Here is a 26,740-nt window from a genome sequence, read left to right as displayed (position 1 = left end):
AACACATTTTTTCTAAATGTCCTTGCTTTATATTTACATGGTCAGGGTTATTGATACTGAGTGATAAGCTTGTAATATATATAAACTGACATGAGTGACCTTTGATCAAACATTTACCCAAGGGCGCCCATCCCTACGTTTTCTATTGTTGATTTTTACTTATTATTTAATAAAAATACTTATGCCATCAATTTGTATTTAAACCATGAAATATACATTCGTAATAACCATTCCGAATCGTAACCAAACCTTACGGACATGGTTTAAAAGGATGATGAACACGCCCGAAAATTATTTGGTATAAAATACTTATGATAAATTTATATATATCAGTAAATCGATGTTTCAATTATATATGGCATTATAGTGTCGATTCTTTCTTTACACGTATGAGTTCTTTGATAAATTTAGGATCATAAAACATATATTTACAGGTAGCATTTATATGGGCTGTTATCCAGATAGCGGCAACCGAATACTTGCAGAATATGAACACTTGTCTGATTCGAACTCACCAGCCGAGTGTTCAAAAAACTGCAGCAACTACAAGTTTTTCGGAGTGGAGGTTTGTTGTGGATTAAATGTAGCACTTGCATAGAGCAGACATTAACTCAACACAATGGTATCAAAAGATAAAAATAAAACCAATTGGTTATGACAATTAACTATATTAGGCTTAATCCCTATGTGTTCCCTATTTCTTGTACATTTGGTGTTTAACCTTTGTATTATTATTGTGATTGTATAAAGTTGAACGTACGCGTATTTCACCTTTATAATGTCTTCAATTTGAAGATTGGCCGAAATATGTTATCAAAGCATGCATACATTTAGTAAACAAACAACGAAACAGTTATGATACTTTAGAACTGTTAGATATTAAGACAATCTTATATTGCTTATTCGTAAACAACGGTAATGCTATCAATATATGTTATTTTTGTTTGCAATAAGTCGTGGAAGTTTTGCCGCTGTGGAAATACGCTTAATTATGCAACCCAAACACTAGAGTCAGAGTGTAGAAATGATTGTCCGGGCAATAGAAAAGTTAAATGTGGCGCTGATTGGAGGATGAACCTCTACAGACATTGGGGTAAATGTAGCGATTTTAAAAATATTTGTAGTACATAATACGTGTTTAATCACGTAAACATTATGCAAATGATTAAATGCCTGTCGACTAATAAGTCATTTTCGTTACGAATATAACACGTTTTACTTGTATTTCTGATTTAGACAGTTTTACATGGTTTAACAGTTGTTATATTTGGGATGATTCCCAGTTTGCATGGTCAACAGGCATGTTCGCGACGTTGAAATAGATATAATGCTACATTTATATATACTGTGTTTTATATGTAGAGCTAAAGACAGTTTGCTCAAACCGGCCGTGACAGTCTTCAACAGGCTCTTGCAATGTTTTGTATATTCTCGGTATAAATTTAAGAGGCAATTATTGATACATCTTTATTTTAATCTAATTGCAGTTAATTTACAAAAAAGCACAATGATTCACCATAGTATATTTGATTTACTTAATGTGGAAATCAACTAATCCCCATATACAAACAACATGTATGCCACTATATTACATCATGTATCTAGCAACACAAGTTTTGAATTAGGTGAACAAAATCAATTGGTGTTAAATGGTCTAAAAATGCCGCTTTTTAAATGGGCCTTATTGAAGAATACTTTCATGATGAACTATTTACTTAAAACGCGACCGTTGTGAAGAAAACGCTTACACACGCAAAATACAAATAGTTTGCACCAGGTTCGGGGATAACCAATATTTACATGTTGGTATATTGTGATTGAATGATGCAGCGACAAGCGAGAACGTACTGTAACGCTGATTGGTAATTGCACGTATCCTTATGCTAACCTCGCATTTTATTGACATGTTACTGCTCCGGTAATTTTATATAACATGCGCGTAGTCAACATTCTTAAATACTATACGTATCCATTATCATTCTGTACTGTATGAATACATTTTGGTCACTCAAACTCTGCGAAAAAATAGACGTTTTTACTGTTTGTCGCAACACCAAATTAATTAATATTCTTAAAGACTTAATACCATATACACAAATTCTTAAGTTAAATAATATAAAATTCAGATACAAAAACCTTAAACCAACATGGAAATAATTGACATCTGTTGACTCATTTTCGTAGTACAATCTATGTATTGCAAAATCGCTCAGTTGTAATCATTGTGTATCCTATATGGAATGACAAATTTAATGAGGAGTGATCATCAAAACAAAATTTGTTTTTGTGGTTTCGATTTAATATATAAGACAATATGCAAACATTGCGTTGTATACGCTCATCTTTCAATAATTTCCATTCAGGTAAATAGACCATTTATATATAAAAATAATTTCCATACACACGGAGTAATCGAGTTGTCGGTTGTGATATAATAGTTACACAGTCAGTAACTGATGGTGTAAGGGATATACACCCTCAGTACTTTCATACCATACTCGAGCTTTGAAATCCATTTTGCAGTTATTGTAACGTAAGAAACAATATACACATGTACTTACTATCAAATCATGAATACACCACAATTTTTCTATGTCAGGCTGCCCACCCGGAAGTTATAGCGTGAACTGTTCTAAGCAATGTCATTGCCGTGTGAGTTCATGCGACGATGTTACGGGTGCATGTGGAAATGGTGGCTGTAAAGACGGATGGACAGGAAAAGCGTGTAATGAAAGTAAGTACTCAATTTATGGTAATTAAACAACACCATACACATGAATCAAACATCTCGTATAAGCAAATAACAAAGGTAGCGCCCACATATAATATTCTAGAATTCTGACAACATACTGACCATTTTATGTGTGTATAAGTGAAAACAAACAAATACAAAATGTTCAGCAGTATATGTATACGAATAAGATTAATAATTTGAGAATATTAATGAAATGCACATAAATAGTGATCATTTATATGAATTTACTGTATTTCGAAGACACACGTTACAAATACTAGCGTGCTTAATTGATACAATGTTATTGGAAGCAAGATTTTGACTTTAGGTATAACGTAATTTTGAAATTATATTTAATTGTAAAATAAAATACAAGCCACTCAGGTTATCTGAATATTCAGTTTTTTTTTGCAGGCTGCCCAACCGGAAGGTACAGCGTTAACTGTTCAAAGCTATGCCATTGTCGTTTGGGTCCATGTGACGGTGTTACGGGTGCATGTGGAAATGGTGGCTGTAAAGACGGATGGACAGGAAAAGCGTGTAATGAAAGTAAGTTTACAATTTCATTACATAAACAGCAGACACACGAAAGTAAAATACTGATCTCATATATGCAAATGGCATAAGGTAGCTTCGAAATATGACCCTAGATCTATAGACAACTGACTATATATTGAATCTTATTTCATCATCTCATGCAAAGATATGTATGAACACATATGTTATTTACAGTGATTTCGGGATTTATTTGGAAGGAGTAAAAGGCGGATAAATTGAAATCTCATGCACAGTTATAATTGTTATAAGATAATTGCACAGTACAGACCGTACACTAACAAAGATACGCTTGCTTAAGAAATATATTTCAAATCAAAAAACAATTTTGAAATTACGCAAAACACGGCACTTTAAAGTATTGGTTATTGTAAAACGACATACATTTAGCAAAAGTAACAACACATTTTTAATGATTTGTCTTATAAGATGCGATATGAATATGAAAACGCGGCGTTTACGCATGAATGAGACTATGTGTTTAATCCATGCTAAATTGGGGCTAGCTTCCCCTCTATATATCATTGCATCGACGATATAACCTGCTACCATCTTGATGATTATTGTCGCAATAATGAATGTGCATATTAATGGACGCAATTGTTCCGTTATGACAACAATGTATGTTACTGATTCAATAATAAATTGTCTGGAAATCTCTCGTGCTCCACGCAGTTTTGCATGTTTGTACAATCCGTTATTTTTCCTTACATTTTATTTTGTCATTCCATTTATCGACCGATGTTTCATGATTAAACGACATTATTATTCAGCAATTATCTCTTATTACAATCTGAATTTCAGAGAATTCTTCACTTTCACAAAAGTAAAATTATATTTCAACATAATTGTATTATTGCTTAACACAGTTGTTTAATTGGCTTGATCTTAGTGATAAACAGAGAACGTCTGCTTCCAAAGTTTGATATTTAACCATAACATCCAAGTACAATTTTAAATGCCCGTCATACGCAAAGATCGCATATTTTTATGTACAGGAAGTCTGCTGTACACAAATATATAAAAATTTAAGCATATTTCGTTCATTGACTTGATTATTTGTGTCTCAAAACACGTCTGTCAAGCTTATTGCCGTGATACAAAATGATTACTAATATTAGCTATAATGTTTAATATTTCAAATATATATGTTTACATTCATCACAGTTTTTGACACAATGCAATTATATATTTAACTGAATTGTGTCAGAAATGCCTAAGCTTACGAGACATTGTCATTTTTTCAATGATGTTTTATCTATTATTAATTGCTTTCGGACAGCTTTGAATTTATTAAGTCGATCAGAATTATCTATGTTCAGTAAACCATGACATTATTATGTGATTTTGATTTAATGTATATTAGCCTATATAAGCCTATTTTGTGCACAACAATTCCGCACAACTTTGTACATCACAGTCGACACCATCATGTCCGCAAATCAGGTTTTGTTAGTGTAATTCTCGATATTTACGCAAATGTCTCAAATGGCGATCCCCACGCAGATCCGTGACATCATCGCGGCCTCAGGATCCAATCATCGTGATAGCGATATAGCTTGACAGGCCATTTATGTAGTTTTATTTGCTGAAGCATAGTTTTGCTGTCTCAAACAAGTATTTACCAACCAATTTCTAGTTGCATAAGGCGTATATACATATGTTTAAAATGGTTAAAATAAGAAATAATTTCTTTTTTATACGCCCGTCTATGACGGGACGTATTATGGTATACCCCGCGTCCGTCCGTCCGTCCGTCCGTCTGTTAATGTCGTACGCTACGTCAAATATCCTTTGACAGATTTTCTTCAAATTTTAACACAATCTTAATATTGATAAACCCTGATCCCCTTTCGTTTTTGACGGAATTCTGAATTGTCGTTCCAGAGTTATGGGACTTTGTTCGTCAAAATTTCGTGATTTCATTGAATGTCCTACTGTAGCTTAAATATCCTTCGATGGATTTTTTTCAAATTTCAACACAATCTTAATATTGATAAACCCTGATCCCCTTTCGTTTTTGACGGAATTCTGAATTGTCGTTCCAGAGTTATGGGACTTTGTTCGTCAAAATTTCGTGATTTCATTGAATGTCCAACTGTAGCTCAAATATAACATTTTGTATTATACAAACAGATCACTGTTGTTATGGTTGTAGCAATGTTCGACTATGGTGTTTATGGTAGCATGTAACCTCTTAAGGTTGCCGTGGGGACCAGTATACATGTGCTGATGGGAACTGTGTGGAGGCAGTGATTAGGTGTGATGGCAGACCGCAGTGTGAAGATGGCTCAGATGAAGTCGGCTGTCGTAAGTTGAAATATCAACCATTTCTTACAGTGGTGTAGGTCGTAAAAGCAGTTACTGATTTTATTCATCATGTTTGTAAATCAGGTAATGGTAACATGAGGTAAAGTATTCTTCTTACACTTATTGGACAACCCAGTGTGCTAACCTTCTCAACATTGGAAATGTGTGGGTGGTTAATTTAAACATCTCACTGTACAAGCTCTGTACAAGTATAAGTTGTGTAGTTTTTAGCTCGACTATTATATATGAAATATATATAGTGGAGCTATCCTACTCACCCCGGCATCGGCGTTAGCGTTCCCGTTAGCGTTAGCGTGCAAATGTTAAAGTTTGTGTACCACCCCAAATATTTTCATTGTCCCTTGACATATTGCTTTAATATTTTGCATACTTCTTTACCAACATGACCCCAACCTATAAACAAGAGCAGATAACTGTATCAAGCATTTTGTAAGAATTATGGCCCTTTTTATACGCCCGTCTATGACGGGACGTATTATGGTATACCCCGCGTCCGTCCGTCCGTCCGTCCGTCCGTCTGTTAATGTCGTACGCTACGTCAAATATCCTTTGACAGATTTTCTTCAAATTTTAACACAATCTTAATATTGATAAACCCTGATCCCCTTTCGTTTTTGACGGAATTCTGAATTGTCGTTCCAGAGTTATGGGACTTTGTTCGTCAAAATTTCGTGATTTCATTGAATGTCCTACTGTAGCTTAAATATCCTTCGATGGATTTTTTTCAAATTTCAACACAATCTTAATATTGATAAACCCTGATCCCCTTTCGTTTTTGACGGAATTCTGAATTGTTGTTCCACAGTTATGGGACTTTGTTGAATGTCAAGGAGACGGCGCTCCATGCTCATGTACTTATAAAATAAACCATGTATTCAAATACAAATAAACTGAAGTAAAAAAATGATTCAAAGGTTTATTTATTACCTTACTACTTCATTGGCGAACGACGGGCGTATCATGCGCTCATGGCGCAGCTCTTTTTTTTTATAAAGCTGATCAAAATGAAAGTATAATAATATTTAGTGTATATATGTGGTTTGTGTTTGTTGCAGCTAAGGATTGTGGTCCCAACCTGTGGCAGTGTAGAGACCTGTCCTGTGTGCCTGCCAGCATGCGCTGTGATGGGCTGTCCCAGTGTGAGGATGGCACTGATGAACTCGAATGCAGGAAAGGTACCTGGAGTCTCTCATCAATCATGAATTTGTCAAAACTAGCCCAAAAACTGAAATGCTCATTATAATATCAATATTGTCTTGGATATTTTTGTATGAACAATGTAGAATATTTATCAAAAAGGATATTGCATGTTCATCTTAAATAAGTAGTAAAATGGGCCCAATAGTCTTTATGGAGGGTAAATTGCAATATTTTACATGATTTAGGACCAAACATGTTCTTGAGTTTTTAAGTTTTTACTAATAAAGTAACTATTGAAGTAAGAGTAAATAGAGGTTCATCTTGTAATTTATCATTATTTTGCTTGGACTATGTGCTTAAAGCTACTGAGGGTTTTAAAGTGATCTTTGCTTGAGTTAAATTAGTTATAAGTAAATAGTTTGATCAGGTTGGAAGTGCTCAGTGGTGTAGTGAATGAAGATTGCTACTTATGCCTGCTCCGCTGTACATTTCAATGCGTGCTCCTGTACATTTCAATGCGTGCTCCTGCACATTTCAATGCGTGCTCCTGTACATTTCAATGCGTGCTCCTGTACATTTCAATGCATGCTCCTGAACATTTCAATGCGTGCTCCTGTACATTTCAATGCGTGCTCCTGTACATTTCAATGCGTGCTCCTGTACATTTCAATGCGTGCTCCTGTACATATCAATGCGTGCTCCTGTACATTTCAATGCGTGCTCCTGTACATTTCAATGCGTGCTCCTGTACATTTCAATGCATGCTCAAATGCATATTTCACAATGGCAGCTTCACGGTTTATTTCAATACCAGGTCCAGTGTTCATTTCACAATGGCAGTGTCATTGCTTATTTTACAATGGCAGCTCCACTGTACATTTCACAATGCCAGCTTCACTGTTTATTACAATGCCAGCTTCACTATACATTTCACAATACCAGCTCCACTGAACATTTAACAATGCCAGCTCCACTGTTTTTTACGATGCCAATTCCGCTATTCATTTCACAATGCAATCTCCACTGCACATTTAACAATGCCAGCTCCACTGTACATTTCATGCTACCAAAGCCAGCTAACATGTACATGTCATGCTACCAATTTCAGTTCCACTGTTTATTTCAATTCCAGCTCCCTTGTATATTTCATGCTACCAATTCCAGTCCCGCTGTACATTTCATGCTGCCAAAGTCAGCTAACATGTACATGTCATGCTATTAATTTCAGTTCCACTGTTTATTTCAATTCCAGCTCCCTTGTATATTTCATGCTACCAATGCCAGTTCCACTGTACATTTCATGCTACCAAAGCCAGCTCTACTGTAAATTTCAATGCCAGCTCCCCTGCATATTTCAGCGTGCAGGTCAGATGAGTTCACATGCAGGTACGGCAACTGTGTGCAAGGCCGTATGCGCTGTGACGGTATACCGCAGTGTGAGGACCGCTCAGATGAGGAGGGCTGCAGTGAGTATTCACATCATGGAGTCGCATACTCATGCACCTTGCAGGGTTTTGTTATTCATAAAACTAGAAGTATTAAATAATTTTAGGTTATTTGTTACAATTTTGAAGCATATGAGGTAAGGTATGTCACTAAGTATATTTCTCTGCAGAAGATGACCCCCCAGTGGCTAACGCTGGTGTTGATATCACTGAGAGGTACAGGCCTAACCTGGAGATCACACTGAATGGCTCCCTTTCCACCGATGACAAGGCCATAGTGCGCTATGTGTGGAGCCAGCTGGGAGCGGATGGGGCCCTGCAAGAAGGGCCAGTGATTCGTGTGCGTGGGCTGAGGGTCGGTCAGTACGAGTTCTCTCTGTTGGTACAGGACGCCAGGGGGCAGACCAACACTGACCGTGTCAGGGTCAACATTGTTGGTCAGTATGAGATGACTACTCATGACTACAGATTTTTGTCATTGCTTTTTATAAATAATTTATCTAATTAAATTAAATAAATTACATAAATATAAAATTGTGTTGGGTCTATAACCACTTTTATATTTATATATTTTTAAGATTATTGAACAACTAATTGACAATTTTGCAGCAGTGATTGTTTTATGTATGTACACATTTTTGACTGACAGATGCATTTTGTCCCACCATATAGCCAAAGTGTTCTTTAAACAATAATAATAACATTTTGTATTATACAAACAGATCACTGTTGTTATGGTTGTAGCAATGTTCGACTATGGTGTTTATGGTAGCATGTAACCTCTTAAGGTTGCCGTGGGGACCAGTATACATGTGCTGATGGGAACTGTGTGGAGGCAGTGATGAGGTGTGATGGCAGACCGCAGTGTGAAGATGGCTCAGATGAAGTCGGCTGTCGTAAGTTGAAATATCAACCATTTCTTACAGTGGTGTAGGTCGTAAAAGCAGTTACTGATTTTATTCATCATGTTTGTAAATCAGGTAATGGTAACATGAGGTAAAGTATTCTTCTTACACTTATTGGACAACCCAGTGTGCTAACCTTCTCAACATTGGAAATGTGTGGGTGGTTAATTTAAACATCTCACTGTACAAGCTCTGTACAAGTATAAGTTGTGTAGTTTTTAGCTCGACTATTATATATGAAATATATATAGTGGAGCTATCCTACTCACCCCGGCATCGGCGTTAGCGTTCCCGTTAGCGTTAGCGTGCAAATGTTAAAGTTTGTGTACCACCCCAAATATTTTCATTGTCCCTTGACATATTGCTTTAATATTTTGCATACTTCTTTACCAACATGACCCCAACCTATAAACAAGAGCAGATAACTGTATCAAGCATTTTGTAAGAATTATGGCCCTTTTTATACGCCCGTCTATGACGGGACGTATTATGGTATACCCCGCGTCCGTCCGTCCGTCCGTCCGTCTGTTAATGTCGTACGCTACGTCAAATATCCTTTGACAGATTTTCTTCAAATTTTAACACAATCTTAATATTGATAAACCCTGATCCCCTTTCGTTTTTGACGGAATTCTGAATTGTCGTTCCAGAGTTATGGGACTTTGTTCGTCAAAATTTCGTGATTTCATTGAATGTCCTACTGTAGCTCAAATATCCTTCGATGGATTTTTTTCAAATTTCAACACAATCTTAATATTAATAAACCCTGATCCCCTTTCGTTTTTGACGGAATTCTGAATTGTCGTTCCAGAGTTATGGGACTTTGTTCGTCAAAATTTCGTGATTTCCATGCTCATGTACTTATAAAATAAACCATGTATTCAAATACAAATAAACTGAAGTAAAAAAATGATTCAAAGGGTTATTTATTACCTTACTACTTCATTGGCGAACGACGGGCGTATCATGCGCTCATGGCGCAGCTCTTTTTTTTAATCTGACACGCATTTCTTTTTTTTTGTTAATGTGATAATAACAATGTCTACCTACACATAAACGGGTGTAGCTAATTTCATGTAACAATATGTGTCCTGATAAAAAGCAGGCGAGCATTATGCATCATGTTCAAAGGCGCATAATGTTCGCAAAAGAGCAGGGCTTAAATACTTCGTGACCCAAAGAACGTTGAAGTCTTTACTTTTTGTTTTACAATGTGTAGTTCATTTTAATACAATATGACAAACCTTTTCTTTTATTAAAAATGAAAAAAAAATGTTTTTGCTATCCGAAATAAATGTTAAGGTCTCAAAATATACCGTTGGTTTCCACGAGCGTAAAAAATATTTTCATTTTTGTTCGCATATCCATCGCAACACTTGCGCTAACTTCGGCGTTTTAATGATTATTGGTTATTCACACCATATAAGGAAGTGAATTTGTCTTACGTAAACAATAAATTAAAGTATGGAATATAATATGATAATTTAATATCAATTCGCGTTAATATTAACTCTGAACATTTATAATATCTATTCAAGAAATATGTTCTTAATTATTTTAGGTTTAAGCATCTTTACACGCACACACAACCAGCCCTGAGATGTAAAATGTGTAATTTGATATCGAAACATGTTGTACTTAAACTGTGAGTTTATTTTATTGCATATTCCGCAAAAGTGATACGAATTATTTCAGAAATTTTTTATAGTGAGTATCTTGAATAATATTGTGGTGTGAATTGAACCATTGTTGTCATTTATCAACAGTAGCAACTTAGCCAACCACACATTTTACTGATCATTGTTCGCAATTATGTGTTTACAGCCTTGTACATGTTATTCTTCTTCTGATGTGTGTACTGTTATAGTGCAAAATACACATTAATTTGATGCTTAACGATAAAATCTGCAATAATTCAATCACTTAAAGGGCGTATATCTGTGCCCAATAAAATAACTTTGTTTGATTGTTTGTCCAATGATTTGTACGCTAAATAAAAACTACAAAATCGAATCCAACATGATTTCTGAACATTGAGACCTATATTGTATTTGATTGTATATAACTTGTATACCAATATACCGGTATAGTGTTGCAGACCTAACAAACCTTGCAGACAAAATATAAACACACATAAACTAGTGATGTACACACAAAGAAATCGAATGCAAACTTCTTCAGTAAAATCATTACACAATATATACCTAACATATATATAACATACCTATAAGCTCCGCAGTCTCTGTGATACAAATAATTATTATCAGAGCGTCACATTTAACCATTGATTGCGAATTGCAGATTTATACGTCTTTGTCATTTATAAGTCAGCATATACTTGAGACTCTCGCTCCGAATCCACAGAGCATGGGGGCGCGTAATATTTGTCTTCAACTAATGGATTTTTTTTTGGGGGGGGGGGGCTGTAAGACCTCAGTGCACAATGAAGTGTCATAGTTGTATATGTTACTATTAAAAATTGGTGCTTTCATTCAACGTACTTAAATTAAATAAAACGCTGTGTAAACATAGCTTTAATCTTTCTTCTAAATGTTTATTTCAACAGTTATCGAAATCAAACAGTTCACCAAGTAACATTAAACAAATTAAAATATGCTGTTGTTTTTCTCATCTATGCGAGGTTGTTACATTCAATTGTGCTAATCAGTTATTTTGAGAATGAGAAAAAAAATTACAAGGTATTCCTCTTAAAGTTTAACTTTTTTATCAATATGTATGTCACACATGATGTTTTAAATGTCTTTAAAAAATAATTAAATAATTCATTTAAAGTATTTATGTCTAATACGTAATTACAAATGAATAATAAAATTTACCAAATCACGCTCTTTTAATTAATACAATAATGTTGTTTTAACAACGTTTTGTATATTTATTTAACGAAAGTTATTTAACTTTATTAAACATTGTATGACGAGGCCTGCAATTTCACTTTCATTAATATAATATTCACATTTTCTCGGTCTCTTTATAAGCGTCGAAAAATAATTTTGATTTAAATATATATCAGACCAAAAGTGTTAATGTTTATTTTGAAAAATATAAGGTTTGCACAATAAATTAAACTAAATTAAGTAAATTAAAAGAAGATATATATCAGACCAAAAGTGTTAATGTTTATTTTGAAAAATATAATGTTTGCATAATAAATTAAACTTAATTAAGTAAATTAAAAGAAGATAAAATAAACTAGTTTTGAACTGCACTTTACTTTAAATCTTCACAATCTTCAATTTCATTTCATCATCGTATATTGCTTGCCTTTATAGAATGTGGTGGGGTCCTGACGGGCCCATTTGGCGTCATCACGAGCCCCAACTACCCATCGAATTACAGCAGCAAAATTAAATGTACCTGGGTCATCAACGCACCAGAGGGCTACTGGATCAATGTGCAAACTTTACATTTAATTATTGTTCGATCAACCGAACAGTATTATACTTTTGTTCAATCATGTTGTGTACTTGATAAAGAAAGTGCTTTATATAACCATAATATTAGACTTTAAAAATTATTATAATATTATTTATTTTTATTAAAATGCTACATCAAAAGGCAATAATTAACAATATTCAAGCTTCAGTATTTTTACACGCCCACAGTTTCACTACAATAAAGACATACTAAATTACTTGTCTTTTTTGTTTTAAGGTGAACTTTACAGACTTTGCACTGGCGGTCCACACCAATTGCAGTTATGACTACCTGGAGCTCTTCCATGGACCTTCCACATCTTCTCCGTCAATCGGGAAGTACTGCGGGACAGTTCCACCTATGGGGTTCACGTCTCAGTCGAACTACTCCTGTATTGTCTTCTCCAGAGACTCCGGGGTTGGTGCGAGGGGTTTCAATCTGACGTACACATTCTCCGTACAAGGTACGACTCATGAGACGAATGCTCCCTTTTGAGTGTCGATTCTAAACAAAACGTTCCAAATCAAAATATGCACTTTTCGTTTTCGGATCTATTTAACCTCTCGGTTTTGTGTATTGCCTTATTTTTTATATGTATTTTTAGTACGCACTGAGCCTTTACATCGCGGTTCGCGGGATCCACGGATCGCGATTACTATATCACTTGTCAGATCATTCATGTAGTTAAATATGTATAAGCATAGTTTGGAAATACTTATTTACCTACTCTTTTTATCGCATCGAGTGTTTATCCATATGTTTAATATTATTGAAATAAGATATTCATTCATTAAGATTTTGTTCAATGCGTACTATATAATTTTTGAAATTTGTAATGCATTGCCGAATTCGATTTATGTGACGTTACCCTGACACCTTTACAACCAAGGGATTCAAAACCTCGCAATATCCCGTTACGACGCGCACAAAAAACACAGGTGCGCCATATTTGATGATCACGATCGATTTAATGATTTCTATATCGATATTGCGTCTAAGTAACATCGATTGCGAGATAGTTCGCTCATTTATGGTGTTATGTTTTATAATATAAAACTTACGTTGTTTAGTAAACAAACCACACATTCATTCATTCGTGCGTTGTTTGTCTTAATAATAAATCATAAACTGGTTTTATTAACAAGCAGTATTCATAATTTCCGGATACATTGACGAGTTACAATTATCGTATCTTGTTCAAGAATATTCTTGCGGTTTTATATCGCACGTATGTGCATGTTCAAAAGACCGGTTGTTTAATTAACAAATGTTACCGCGATTTGAAATATCGGCATTATCAATCCCTGTTAATTTCATACAACTTAAAATGTGTAATTGTTCTTTTATCTCCCGAGATATTCAAGCTTCGCATGCCATTGCATTATTATTATCAGCAAGGTTAATCACAAAAGTCTTAAAACGTGTGCTTCTGAGTATAAATCAGTAACAAAAAAGTCACGGTATTCGTGTTTTGCTACGATTAACATTGTATTCGTTCAAATCCACACAAGGCACAATTCCCTTTTCACATACAATATACATTCTTGTGCGCAAACAATTTTTTACAAAAAAATGAATCCCAGCTTATAGTAAAATATAAATAATTGCGTCACTGCAACATACAAATTAGTATATGCATGGTAGTTAAACTTGTTGTTATTCATTTCAGAAATATATAATAGATAACAATAAAATCATGATTAGAAGTGTAATAAGCATTAATTCTTGTATCACTAAAAATAAGAAAATATCCATAGCATGTAAAAAACTAATATTTTTGAACCAGATAGTGCAGTACCAATTTGAAATGTGAAATAGAACTTACTATTATGACTAACACGTTTCTGATTATTATGTCAACAACACAACACGAACATTCCATTGAACCTGGTGATGAAATGGATTTTGTAGTATTATTGAAAAACCTACAGCAAAACACACAAAAAATAATGTAATTAAAATACCAAATAACCCTTTTTAACAAGTTTTGATACTTACTATTAATAATTAGTTAAGGCAACACATTTGTTTATGAACTTACTCACAAATCTGGATGTCACTTTTGAGTAAAGCAGAGCTTTTCACTGGTAGATTATGTTGATGTGCTAAAAACCCATCAGTTTTGTTTATTAATTGATATGTTTAAATGGAATTTTATTTTGTCTGAGTTCTTCGGCTAGTTTTGTGAAGTTTGTTGTCGCCAATGCTATATCTAGTAGATCTGAAATATCTTAGTTGCTGGGATGTTCGCGGTACGTCTCAGGTAGGAAAAGGAATCAAATTCGGGTGTCGAGCATGGCTATGATTACCCATCTGTGTCACTATTTTTCTAATTCCAGATGTTGTGCAAGCAGAATCAGTTGAAACTGTGGCAATGTCATTATTAACTGAGGTTTTCAAGTAGCTGAATTTTGCTGACACCATGGTATTTTTATTTGCAAGGTCGAACATTTCATTTAAGAGCAAGAAAACCCCTTTTGATCTTTTAAGGCATCCTTAAAATTAAACACATTATGATTTGAAATAGATTGGTTTGAAATTAATTATTTCAACTGTCAGATTTGGTTGTACTTGCAAATCAGGATAAAAGTTTTAATAATATGTAAAACAACCAAACAGTCACAGTTGAAGGTTCAAAACTCCACTGAAATATGTAAATTAGTTTTTAGATGCTTAAACTAAAATTCAAACGAGTGATTGTCTCTTTTCTTTGAGCTTATATAAAGTTTTGACTTTTTAAACAATTCAAAATACTGTCAACTACAAAAGTTATAAAATTTCTGAAATTGAGAAAAATTCCAATATGATAAAAATAGAGCTTGTACATTTAATGACAGATCCTTTACACTTAAACCTGTGAAATATGTAAATGGGGCAGAAGGTTGTTTAAAACTGATAAAAAATTACTTACCAAAACATTCACATAAAATATTTACCACATCATGAATCAAAATGTAACATGTGTACAAATACCAATATGTATATTATAAAGCTTGTACTGACCGAGCCTATTGAAAAAGCTTCAACTTGTATATATGGGAAAGAAGATTATTGAACAAAAATGACTAAAATTCCATTTTCTTCGAGCTTATGCATAGTAACCAGTTTTCGAATAATGCAAATCAAATGTTGACCACACAATGCATCAAAATGTAAAATTTGTGGAAGGAAACAACAATTAATATTCAGAGCTTGTTATGAGCGAGACTGTTGAATAAAACTTCAATATGTAGAAATGGGACAGACGATTGTTGAAAGTAAAAAAACATGACTAAAATACTATATTCTATGAGCTTACGTATGGTAACCAGTTTTCATATAATGCAAATAAAATGTGAACCACAATATGCATCAAAATGTAACATTGGTAAAAATAAAAACATGTTAAGTATAGAGATTGTGATGAGCGAGCCCGTGGAAAAAAGCTGCGGCATATGTTAATCGGACTATAGGTGGTTAAAATATTCAAAACATAAACATATTCTATCCTCTTTGAGCTTATACCAAATTATGAATTTTCAAATAATGCAAATTAAATGTACACCACGCAATTCTTCAAAATGTAAGAAAATACTAATATGTATAGTAAAGAGCTTGTAATGACTGAAAAAAGCTGTGACAAACGTTCATCGGATTTAAGAAAGTTAATTATAAGGCATGATATTTTCTTCATATGTGACATAACAAATAAGCAATGTTTTAACTAGCATTGCACATACAAAGTGAAATATGGATGGCAAAGATTTGCTAAATTTTGAAAAATGCATTAATTATACAGTTAGAGCTAGTGTTGACGTCTTTGAGTTTAATATGACTGTTATCATTATAAAGAAATGACGACTGCAGCAATAAATGGTTGTGTTGCTTTATAAAAGTGAATGAAATTTTGTCTCACACTTGTTATATTCAAACTTGTTCTTGAATACATTTTTTTTACATTTAAAATAAGAATTGCTCTATCTCATGTCAATAAAACTGTTATACGGAAGAATATTTAAATAATGATTGTGCTTGTATAAGCAATTTAACGGATACCTCGTGTCAGTTTCTCATGTTGAATAAAATGTCGACCGTGAAAATTTGAGCTCTCGCGTGAAGTCTCGTTTGTTTTGGCGTAATGGCGAAAAAGCTTGTACTTCGGATCATTAAAGTTGCACATCCCTTTGTTTGTATAGGTTTGTATAGGTCCCTGCGTTAACAAAGTCTATCTACAAATAACAGTTGTATAGAATTTAATGTCAATAATTAAAAGCACGCATGTACAACGTCTAATCATCCTCGCAAAAAGCACTGGCTTTTATACTCGATATCCGATTCAAAACTGCACTTTGCAGTGCATTTTCATAGAAAAGGGTAAACTTTCCCCTAAAGTGTGTTACACTTACTACCTTTTGCGATTAAACATATTATAAAAATGTTTGCTTGTGCTTAGAAACGATTCCGTATTCGAAGACTATTTTTGTGTTTATGACACTTAAACGTCCATAGGTTAGTTTATTAAAATAATAAGTGTTGACATTAACAACCCCTTGTTAAATATTATTTTAATTAAGTTTAGTTACGACAGGTGAGTCTAAAACTCCAAGGTATATGTTATGGTAGTTGATGTAAATTATTATGCCGTGTTCATTTATCAATTGCACTGTATACAATATATAAAGCTTAATAGTTTTGTAATTCAATTTTAAAAACAATAATAACGTAAAATTATGTGTTTCGGAAACAAATAGACTTTCAGCTGTAAAATTTAGTCATCGTTGTGACGTTTTGAAATGATGTGTAGACCATTTTAAACAATGGTCCCATCGTGGGGATTATGGTTTTTATAAATAACATAACTGCTTTTAATCTCCTTGATGTATATTTAAATGGCCAAGGTCCTTGATACTTGGTGCTTAGCTGGACGTACACGTAACATTACATAAGTTCCCTATGGTCAAACATTTACCAAACAGTGCTCCAAATTTGTATATTATTGGATTATTCCTATTTAGTTAGATAGCATTACTAATCTTATTCATTTTTACTTAAACCATGAAACATACATTCGTAATTACCATTCACAAGTGTAACCGTGACCTACGTACTTAGTTACACTAGTTCATGTTCTGCTACTGACCCATAAGAAAGCTCTATAATCATGGGCATCGATTGGCGTATTGAAATTCGTGAATGGTCATGCAGCATCACATTTATCAACAAATCTTTCATATAGACAACAGAACCGCAGTCATGGCAATACGCGTGTAAAAATGGTCTATCCCTGTCTGATTTTGAAACATTAAACACATAAAGTGTTTGTTAAAATGCAACGAAAAGCAATGACGGTTTTTACAGATGATGGACTCACCCGAAAATTATTGTTCATTGATGAACTAAGGATAATTAAACATTCATTTACAGGTATCATTTATATGGGCTGTTATCAAGATAGCAGCAACCGAATCCTTGCAGATTATGATTACTTTTCTGATTCGAACTCACCATCCGAATGTTCAAAAACCTGCAGCCGCTACAAATTTTTCGGAGTGGAGGTTGGTTGTAGACTTAACATTGCACTTGTTTAACAAATACATTAGCTCAGCACAAAGAAAAAAATATATAAATACAATCTTTTAGCTATGCAAATTAAATATATTAGGTTTATCCCTATTTGTTCCATCTGTAGTGTACATTGCATGTTATCTTTTGTATTATCATTGTTATGGAATAACGTATATCATACGAGAGGTGCCCATAGTTGATTGGAACACAATCTGTATACAACTTTAGAAAGTTCCGCTTGCAACACATGTGGAAATTGCTTTGATTTTATCTTGTTCAATCCTAATCTTAATTTTGCAACATTTGTTTTTCATATTAGTGCTAACATTTAAGGGGTAGTTTTGGACTTGTGAAGTCTAAAACGCATATCGGAGTATTCAAATCTATATTGTTTTCGAATGCCGTAGTCTCCATCAAGAACGTTCATGATAATATTGGACGTCAACTCAAAACATCAATTCTAACCTTCCAATTCCAAAAGTTGATATCGTCGAAATGTGGACACATCGGACGTCATCATCAAAATCAATCTTATTATCGCAAAATTATTTTGTCGACCAACGTTAGATGTCGTCCATGGTATGCATATCTAAAGGAACTGTGTATAACATTATCACCATAATATTGGAAGTTTAACAAAGAAAACTATGCAAAAATCATCACTTAAGAGGAAAACCGAGATTCGGCTTAACAACAAAGGAACTAAGGTTAATAGCAATTTCTTAATCAATAAGGTAATGAAAGCCGGTTCTTCGAAATGAATATCCGAAACTGTTTCTTGAGTCGGAATTTAAAGATTCTCCATCAGGGCAGTGCCTCAATTCGCACCACAAAACAGTGACCGTGATGCATGGATGCCTAAGTCTCCTGATGCTGGAATTTTGTATAGGATAATCTTGTGGTTGAAATCGGTTCCACAAAACCGAGTCGATTAATCGGAAGCCATAATCAGCGATTCCTTATGTGTTTTGTGATTTAATAATAAATAAATGCAAACAAAATCTTGCTTCGTGTTCGAATTAGTGAAAAATCTTGTGGCTGCAATGTTACGTACTTTATTGAAAACGGCGTTTAAACCAATAACATCAACAAATCGTGTACAGAGTGAAGATTGAAAAATAAAAACAGATCTTTAAAAAGTAATTTTATTTCAAAAAAACAACTTTCATGATCATTATCAAAAGAATATGAAAATATCTTCTTAAATATGGACCTTATGATAATAGTTTCTTGACAAGGGAACAAATTCTTCTCTGACCGATATCTTGAATGAATTGCCCCTACACATCCGTATTACGATCGCTGATTGGTTTAAAGGGGTTGTTTTATCCAATAAATAAGCTCGTTTCAGTTGAGCGGTAAACAGAAATGGTGTAGTAAAAAAAGTATCACATGATCGGTACGGTAACAAATTCGTCAACTTTTCGTCGACTCGAAATTTTCATCAGCAATTCGTTGACGACGCGTCGACGATCTGAATACTCAACTCACCACTAGGAAAATCATTAACAAAATGCTTCTAAGGACAAGTGGAAAATACTGGACAAGAATATTATCAACAATACTCTTACATCGTTGCAAAAAATGCGTAAGCTTATTGAACACTTACTTTAAAACATGTACTGGTGCTATTTTTTTTGTTGGAATTAATTATATTCAAATCAAATATCGGCGCCTCACGTATTTCTCCTTGATAATGTCTTTTGCATATTGGCAAAAATATATCATCTAATTATGTATATATCAGTTAACAAAAAATGACATCCCAACGAACAGTACGATGTTATTGCCTATACTTAAACAACGGCGATGGTATCAAAATATTTTGTTTCTGATTGCAATAGTTGAGGAGGCATTGTCTCTGTGGTAATACGCTTAATTCAGCAACCCCAACACTAGAATCAGAGTGCAAACTGATTTGTCCGGGCGACAAAAGCCAGATATGCGGCGCTCATTGGAGGACTAACCTCTACAGACATTGGGGTAAATGTACAGTTTTTTAACATGTTTTTTAGTTCATCATACGTGTTTAATCACAGAAAGCAATATACATGGTTAAACGCCTGACGAAATAAAAAGGCAAATTTCGCTATGAATATAACATGTTATTCGTGTATTTCTAATACGGATGCTTACATAGCGTGTTTGAGACGTTGAATCGGAAATAATGCTACATTTTATCAATAATATGGTTTTGCTCTGCATATCTAAATAAAATATGCTCAAACCCGCCGTGAAAGTATTTTACAGACCCATGAATTGCGTTTTGATATTTTCAGTATCAATGGCTTAGGCCATCACTGATGAATATTAATTGTTATCAGCTTGTAGCTTATTTGCAAATGCTTGCAAAATAGTTCGCAATAGTATCTTGGATTACCAAGATGTTGAATTCAACTAATTCCTAGGTACAATATCGTTTATGTAACATGAATATTCGCGTTCTGACAATAGGTTCCAGGTAATTATTTAAAATGAAAATTAATTGCCCCTTTGATGTTGGTCATTTTTGTTTTTTATCTCATGCACCTAGCGGAAAAAAGTTTCCACTAAGGTGAAAGACATTAATTGATGTTCACATTTTGTTTCGCATTCATTTTCTCAAAATGGCGCGTTGGCAATTTGCTTTTCGGAACATCGTTTCATGATGAACTTCATTACTTCAAACGCGACCATTGTGGACGGAGAAAAGGCTAGCTCACACATACAAGCTACAGTCTGTATGGGTTACGATGATACTTAATACCGTTTGGAATTTTGTGAAATTATTAAATACCAACAAGCTAAGAACGTACTTTAACGCTGAGTATTTAACATTCTGACATAATAATTCGTATTCATGATCATTCTCTCCTGTTTCATAACGTTTGAAACTATAATACATACAAATCACGAGCCGGTTGTGTCAGAAAAAAATAATGTTTCATGGAATACTCAACCACTGCGAAAGCTAGACCTATATTTTGTTTTACGCAAAGAAACTTATTTATCATCTTAAAGAATCAATGAATAAGTATACAATGTCTTTATAAAAAAAGTAAAACATTCAAGTATGAGACACCATGAACCAGCATGGAAATAATTGACACCTTTTGATTAATGTAAGTAGTACAATGTAAATGAGTCGTAGTCTGTGAAACAGGGGCTTAATGCATGTGCGTAAAGTGTCGTCCGAGTCCAGTCCGCGCATGCTAATCAGGAACGATAATGATATTGTCTATGCAATTTTCATTTCAAGAAAGTCTCATCTAAGCAAAAATCAAGTTTTGGTGGAAAGAGTTGTCCCTGATTAGCCTGTGCGGACTGCACAGGCAAATCTCGGACGAAATTGTACGCACATTCAATAAACCTCTTTTACACAGAGCACGACCCAATGTAAAACACAATCGTTCAGTTGCATTCATCGTGTATCCTACATTGAAGTATAAAATTAAGTATAATCTAAACTAAATTTGGGTTGCAGTAGTATGTATTTAATATATTATTAAAATTTGCAAAAATGCGTTCATGTGAGGAGACGTATTTGATATCAATTATCCAGTAATTGTAACTTTATATATGTGTACTTCAAAATCATGAATATACCAGACGTTTTCTTTGTCAGAATGCCTACCCGGAAGTTACAGCGCAAACTGTTCCAAGCTATGCCATTGCCGTATGGGCCCATGCGACGTTGTTACGGGTGCCTGTGGAAATGGTGGCTGTAAAGATGGATGGAAAGGAAAAGCGTGTAATGAAAGTAAGTTGTCAAAGGATATTAATAAAACAAAAACGTACAAATCAAACAAATATATTTGATTAGCAAATAAGATATATAGCGTCTGCATAAAGAACTCTAAAATCGGTCAACGGATTGGCCATGTTAGATTCCTACATGTGCAAATATATATATGGACACAAAGTAGCGTCCGCAAATTTTATACTAAAATATGTCAACAGAAAGATCAGTTGAGATTCATATATGTGCAAAGACATTGGTGAGCATTGGTTCGCGTTCGAATATAATACTCTTAAATCTGTCAACCTACTGACCATTTCAGATCCATGCATTTGCAAAGATGTCTATGAAATTTAAACAATGTTTTTGGAAAGACGATTAGGAAAGTACGATATGCTGAACATGTTATATTTTAGATTGTTGTTAAACGAAACACATGTCGATAAGTTTACCAGATTAGTTTCAGTATTGTAATGTGCATTCGGGCATCTCTTTATTGAATATTTGAGATTTATTGTTATTTATAAAAGTCGATCAGAATAATTATTTGATATTGATATGTTTTTGATCCAATCTATAGATGCCTATTGAATTCACACGAACACCGGACAACATCGTACATTGGTATTAAAGTCGACACTTTTATTTTCGCGAATCAGATTTTTTAACCTATTTTCAATATTTTCGTCAATGGCTCAAATGACGACAGCAGCGCGATCCCCACAATGATCGGTTACATCATCGCGGTTCTCGGGATCAAATGATCGCGATAACGATATGAATTGACGAGTCATTCATGTAGTTATTCATGCATATGCATAGTTCTGTCCTCCTAAACAAGAATTTACCCGCATTTTTGTTGCATCATGTGTTATATAAATGTTTTTAAAATTATTGTAATTAGATATTATTTTATTAAGTTTTATTCATTTTTTGAAATCCGACACGCATTGTAGAATTTGTTAACAATGAGATGTAAACAAGTAATACCTACAAACAGACAGTTCTAGGTAAGTTCAAGTAAATAATTTGTCCTGATTAAAAGCTAGCGAACAGAGTTCGGCCCAAATGTATTACACAATCGCTCAGTTGCACTAATCGTGTATCATATATTAAAGTATAAAGTTAAGTAGCGATCATCTAAACTAAATTTGGGTTTCAGTATGATGAATTTAATATCGCCCTATTCGTTCAGAAAGGTACCATGTGCCTTCTAATTTCAATGTCACCTGGTACCTTTTTAAACCAAATATTGTTTAAATGTGTAAACATTGCGTTTGATACTCTTAATGTTAGTTCAAGTAAGGAGACGCATTTGAATACCATTTAACAAAATTGTAACGTAATATTAATGTACTAACTATCAAATCATGAATACACCACACGTTTTCTTTGTCAGGCTGCCCACTCGGAAGTTACAGCATAAACTGTTCTAAGCAATGCCAGTGCCTTGTGGGCCCATGTGACAGTGTTACAGGTGAATGTGGAAATGGTGGCTGTAAAGATGGGTGGAAAGGAAAAGCGTGTAATGAAAGTAAGTTGTCAAAGGATATTAATGAAACAAAAACGCACAAATAAAATAATCATATAAGAAAATCAGATGTGTAGCTTCCGCATATAATACACTTACGTCCATAATCCTATTGGCCATTTTAGTTTCGTAAATGTGCAAATATATATGGACACAAGGTAGCGTCCGCATATCATATTTTTAAATATGTAAACAGATTGATCAGTTGGGATTCATACATGTGCAAAGATATTTATAAACACAGGTAGCGTTCGCATATAATACTCAAAAATCTATCAACCGATTGACCATTTCATATCCATACAATTGCTAAAATATGTATGAAATTTAAACAATAATTTTTGAAAGACGATTTAGAATGTACGATAAGCTGGAAATGTTTTATTTTATCATATTGTACAACGAACCATATGCCGAATTGGTGACCAGAATTGTTTCAGCATTGTTATTATTATTCGGACAACACTTTATTGAATATATTGGTATTTATAAAAGTCGATCAGCATTATACATGCTCAGTAAAGCATGACATTGTATGTTATTTTGACACGATTTGTATCAAATCTATATATGCCTATTAAATGCAGACGAATATCGGACAACATCGTACATTGGTATCAAATTATACACTATTTTTTCGCAAATCAGACTTTATTTAATCTCATTTCAATATTTACGTCAATGGCTCTAATGGCGACATCAGCGCGATACCGACACATATCCGTTACATTATCGCGGTTCGCTGGATCAAATGATCGCGATAACGATATGAATTGACGAGTCATTAATGTAGTTATATATGCATACGCATAGTTTTGCCCTCCTAAACAAGTATTTATCCGCATTTTTTGTTGCATCAAGTGTTATATAAATATTTATAAAATTGTTGTAATTAGATATACTGGTATATAAGTATTACAACTTGCGTGTTATTCAATTTTTGAAATCCGGCAATAATTGCCGAATTTGTTTACAATGAGATGTTAACAAATAATACCTACCAACATACAGTTCTAGGTAAGTTCATGTAAATAATTTGTCCTGAGTAAAAGCTAACGAACAGAGCTCGACCCAAATGTATTACAAAATCACTCAGTTGCACTCACCGTGTAATATATCTTTAAGTATAAAGTTAAGTAGCGATCATCTAAACTAAATGTGGGTTTCAGTATTATGTATTTAATATCGCCCCATTCGTGCAAAAAGGTACCATATGCCTTCTAATTTCAATGTCACATGGTACCGTTTTAAACCAAATATTGTTAAAATTTGTAAACATTGCGTTTGATACTCTTAATGTTAGTTCAAGTAATGGGACGTATTTGAAATCCATTTAACAAAAATTGTAACGTAATATACATGTACTAAGTATCAAATCATGAATACACCACACGTTTTCCGTGTCAGGCTGCCCACTCGGAAGTTACAGCCTAAACTGTTCCAAGCAATGCCAGTGCCTGATGGGCCCATGCGACAAAGTTACGGGTGAATGTGGAAATGGTCGCTGTCAAGATGGGTGGAAAGGAAAAGCGTGTAATGAAAGTAAGTTGTCAAAGGATATAAGTGAAACAAAAACGCACAAATCAAAACATACCTAATATAAGCAAACAAGATATGTTTCGCCCGCATATAATACTCTAAATTCCATGAACATATTGCCCATTTTAGATTTGTACATGTGCATATATATATGAACACAAGGAAGCTTCCGCCTATAATATCCTTAAATATGTCAACAGATTGATCAGTTGAGATTCAAACATGTGCACATATTTTTTATGAACACATGCTAGCGTTCGCATATAATGCTCTAAAATCTGTCAACCGATTGACCAATTTCAGATCCATACATTTGCAAATATAAATATCAAATTTAGACAATGTTTTTGGAAAGATGATTTGGAATGTACGCTATGCTGGAAATGTTTTATTTGATCTTGTTTTACAACGAACCATATAACGATTAGGTTAACAGAATCGTTCCAGCATTTTAATGTGCATTCGAACAACTCTTTATTAAATATTTGAGATATATTTGTATTTATAAAAGTCGATCAGAATTATACATTCTCAGCAAAGCATGACATTTTATGTGATTTTCTTATGCTTTTGATCCAATCTTTATGTGCCTATTGAATTCACAATAATACCGGACAACATCGAACCTTGCTATCAAAAACGACAATATTATTTTCGCAAAGCAGACTTACGGCCTAATTTCAATATTTTCGCCAATGGCTCTAATGGCGACATCAGCGTGATCCCCACACAGATCTGTTACATCATCGCGGTTCGCGGGATAAAAAGATTGCGATAACGATATGAATTGACGAGTCATTCATGTAGTTATATATGCATAAGCATAGTTCTGTCCTCCTAAACAAGTATTTACCCGCATTTTTGTTGCATCAAGTGTTATAAAAATATTTCTAAAATTGTTGTAATTAGATATTATTGTATGTTAGTATTACCAATCGCGTGTTATTCAATTTTTGAAATCCGACACGCATTGCCGAATTCTGTTAACAATGTGATTTGAACAAATAATACCTACAAACAAACAGTTCTAGGTAAGTTCATGTAAATAATGTGTCCTGATTAAAAACAAACGAACACTATGCGCCATGTACAACATCGCATCTTCTTAATACTTATACTACGTAATTCTGAATTATAACTTCGTGGCGCAGAGCAAATGGAAGGCTTTATGTCCATGTATACTCTGTCTAGTCGCTTTGTATAAAATATGACAAACCTTTCTCTTTATTAAAACAAATATGTAATTCTGTCTATATTGCTTCATTGTTTGAGATAGGGCAACATTGATCTGTGACAAGTTCAGGGATTGTATACACCTTTATCGAAATGCGTGTATACAGCTGGATGAGCGCCGATACGATTATCCATAAGTTGTGCGGTCTATCAGAGGCACCCGGGCCGCTGCTTACGGTGCAGTGTTGTCTTTATGAATACGTGTTTAAATCTCTATGCAACTTAATCATCTTTCTTCGTAACCTGTTATGTTTGAAAACGTTATGAGATATCTAAAATGCCTTGTATTCAGCTTTCGCGTTGTCTTTGCCAAAGTTTAAGGTCAGAAAAAAAATGAAAGACTAGTTAAGAGATGAAAATACAAACAATCTTACATTAAACATAGCATATAATAACGAATATAAAGCTTTGCTATGCTATAAGTCTATGATGCGAATTTATGTGTACGAAATTATGGACTCCGAGTCAGGAAATTGTAATAAGTGTGTTCCTTATTCGGAAGCCTTTATGTCACTTTTGGATATTTTAATTTGTTAGATGTTGTGTGTGATATATCAGCTTGATCATAATAAAGCTGTGTTCTGCCACATTTTTACTTTAAAGTTTATTTGACGATCAACACTAAACAAA

At 33.9% G+C, this 26,740-nt stretch overlaps 1 protein-coding gene across 1 annotated transcript in view; it reads left to right on the top strand.

Moving 5' to 3' along the window:
• LOC127872569 (multiple epidermal growth factor-like domains protein 10) overlaps positions 1 to 26,740 on the top strand; it is a 169,084-nt gene that overhangs the window by 5,721 nt on the left and 136,623 nt on the right. The window contains exons 4-13 of the mRNA XM_052415895.1: positions 435 to 569; positions 2,600 to 2,734; positions 3,149 to 3,283; positions 12,401 to 12,522; positions 12,783 to 13,008; positions 17,949 to 18,079; positions 19,934 to 20,072; positions 21,694 to 21,828; positions 23,207 to 23,341; positions 24,746 to 24,880. Coding sequence (XP_052271855.1) covers positions 435 to 569; positions 2,600 to 2,734; positions 3,149 to 3,283; positions 12,401 to 12,522; positions 12,783 to 13,008; positions 17,949 to 18,079; positions 19,934 to 20,072; positions 21,694 to 21,828; positions 23,207 to 23,341; positions 24,746 to 24,880 — 1,428 coding nt within the window. The remainder of the gene's footprint in view (positions 1 to 434; positions 570 to 2,599; positions 2,735 to 3,148; positions 3,284 to 12,400; positions 12,523 to 12,782; positions 13,009 to 17,948; positions 18,080 to 19,933; positions 20,073 to 21,693; positions 21,829 to 23,206; positions 23,342 to 24,745; positions 24,881 to 26,740) is intronic.

Source organism: Dreissena polymorpha, chromosome 3, assembly GCF_020536995.1.
Source record: "Dreissena polymorpha isolate Duluth1 chromosome 3, UMN_Dpol_1.0, whole genome shotgun sequence".
In the NCBI taxonomy this organism is placed as follows: Eukaryota; Metazoa; Mollusca; class Bivalvia; order Myida; family Dreissenidae; genus Dreissena; species Dreissena polymorpha.
The sequence above is the reverse complement of the archived record's forward strand: the minus strand, read 5'-3'. Positions and strand labels throughout refer to the sequence as shown.